Source organism: Trypanosoma conorhini, assembly GCF_003719485.1.
Source record: "Trypanosoma conorhini strain 025E chromosome Unknown Tco_14.4_contig_00046, whole genome shotgun sequence".
Classification (NCBI taxonomy): domain Eukaryota; phylum Euglenozoa; class Kinetoplastea; order Trypanosomatida; family Trypanosomatidae; genus Trypanosoma; species Trypanosoma conorhini.
The window spans coordinates 1,441-3,478 of NW_021704120.1; the positions used below are offsets into that span (position 1 = coordinate 1,441).

The window sequence follows — 2,038 nt, forward strand, 5'->3', positions numbered from 1 at the left end:
GCCCTTGTGCCAGATGTACGTGTTCAGAGAGGCGTCGATGCGGTTGTCCTTCGTCTTCATCAGCTTGCCAACGAAGGCCTTAATGCGCTTGATGGCGATGGGCGCGCGCTTGTGGAAGGTCTTCTTCTTGAGCAGCTTCGCCAGGTGGATGGTTGCCTCCACGGTGACGTTGTCGGGCTTGCGGCCGGTCTGCTTGCGCAGCGCGGCACGAGTGGAGCCACGCACGCGCGAGTGCTCGGCGGTATTGCCAACGCCGTGGTACTTCTTGCGCTTCTCCGAGTCCATCTTCGCCAGCACGCGCTTCCAGCGGCGGTCGTCACGCGCCTTGCGCGAGGCAACGGCCTTCTTGCGGGCCTCCAGCAGCGCCTGCTTGCGCTCCTTCCCGAGCACCTTACCCTTGAAGCCGGCACGTGTCATTTCACTGTCCTTCTTCCTCGAGCTCCGTGATTGGTTTCCCCTTTGCAAGTGTGGCAGTGGCGCAAAGACGACGAGATATTGTGAGAGGTGACAGATGTGTTGTGCGTACACAGACAAAGTTATCCGCCACTTGCAAGAGAAAAGTGACAAACAACAGGCACACGAGCCAACACCAAAAAAGATTGAAGAAACACAAAAAATTGCACACGTAGGGATCAACCCCAATACAATGTGCACCCAACGCAAAACGACAGGAAGGAGTCGCATGGGGGAAATGCCTCTTCCCACGGCAATTCAGACTGCGTCGTTTGCCGTCAGAAGTGGTGAATAATAAGCGAACGAACATGAATGCCGGTTGTGTTTCGTTGGTCCTTGAGCCATTGACAGAGCAGCCTGCAATCAAGTGTCATGCAAGCAGTGACTGGCCCGCCATGCTGTGCTTATGCAACTGTAGAGGTTGCAGTTAGAGGCAGTTGCAGAGGTGCATCGCCTATTCCCCAGCTGTGGCCAAACATAGTCTTCCTCACGGAGCTGAAGCCACCACAGGATAAAGGCGAGAGGGAGTCAAAATAAGGCGAGAGTGAAGGGGCAACGAAGCGAGCGACAACATATTTGTTGTTTTGTGAGGAATTAGAGGCATTATGTCACGCACAGGCGAGGTGTCGGAGTGATCCATTACACTCACGCTCCTCCTCCTTCCTCAGGATGTGGCGGCGAAGAAGCGGATGTAATGTGTGTCCCTTTTGTTTTTATTTTATTTCCATTTTTTTTCATTTTTTTTTCATTTTGTGAATGACGGGTAGACACAGTGAGAGAGAAAGCATTGCGAAGAAAACATCTAGGATAGAGGGAGAAAAACAAGTAGGCAGCGACAACCAACGAGCATAATCAAACACTACAAGAAGGCACTTCCCTTCATAAAGCGACGCAGAAGCGGACACCCACACACGTGTCTATAGCTGCACATACATGCATATAAATAGCTACGTAGATTTGTGAATTTAAATGTTTTTCCCTTCAACCATCCGCCATTCCTCCCGCCGCATTTTGTTCTCGTATCCTTCGTCCCAGGTTAAGAGCGTCGAGCCTGCACCCACGTTTATTTCCTCCTCGCTCCTTGTGAAAGTTCGATTGCGCCGTAGCTGCCGCTGCGACGGATGAAGTGGCGGCGATGCAGCGTGAACAAAACGAAAAGCAGGGTCTACCGTGAACACAATCACAGAAAATCTCTCCTTTATTACGCATTCTCCTCGCGCCTCGATTGACTTCCCTCTGCTTCTCCTCAGCGCACCCGCTCAAACACACACAGACATATGCATATACACTGAGGGAAGCCCAGTTGCATACATGGCGGCAACGGAGGCCCGGATGGTTGTGGCCAAGTGGTAAAACCGTCGGTCGATGTCATGTCAATGCGCACCCCGGCCGCCAACCACGCCCTCCCTCTCTCCTTCCACACACGGAAGGTGTCAGTAAGCGTCACGCAGGAAGTGGAGTGAGAAAGAGATATGTTCTCTTCGTTTTTTTTCACGCTACCTCCCCCGCATACTGGACATGATACTGGTGATGAGCGGGAAAACGTAATAACAAAAAAAACGCACACACACGCTTACACACACTA

At 52.1% G+C, this 2,038-nt stretch overlaps 1 protein-coding gene across 1 annotated transcript; it reads right to left on the bottom strand.

Moving 5' to 3' along the window:
* Tco025E_01407 (large subunit ribosomal protein L31e) lies at nucleotides 1–417 on the bottom strand (the record flags this gene model as incomplete). Its single annotated transcript, XM_029368345.1, has 1 exon — nucleotides 1–417. A coding segment is annotated over one exon (417 nt), but the record flags the coding sequence as incomplete, so codon positions are not given.
* Nucleotides 418–2,038: the final 1,621 nt, after the last annotated feature.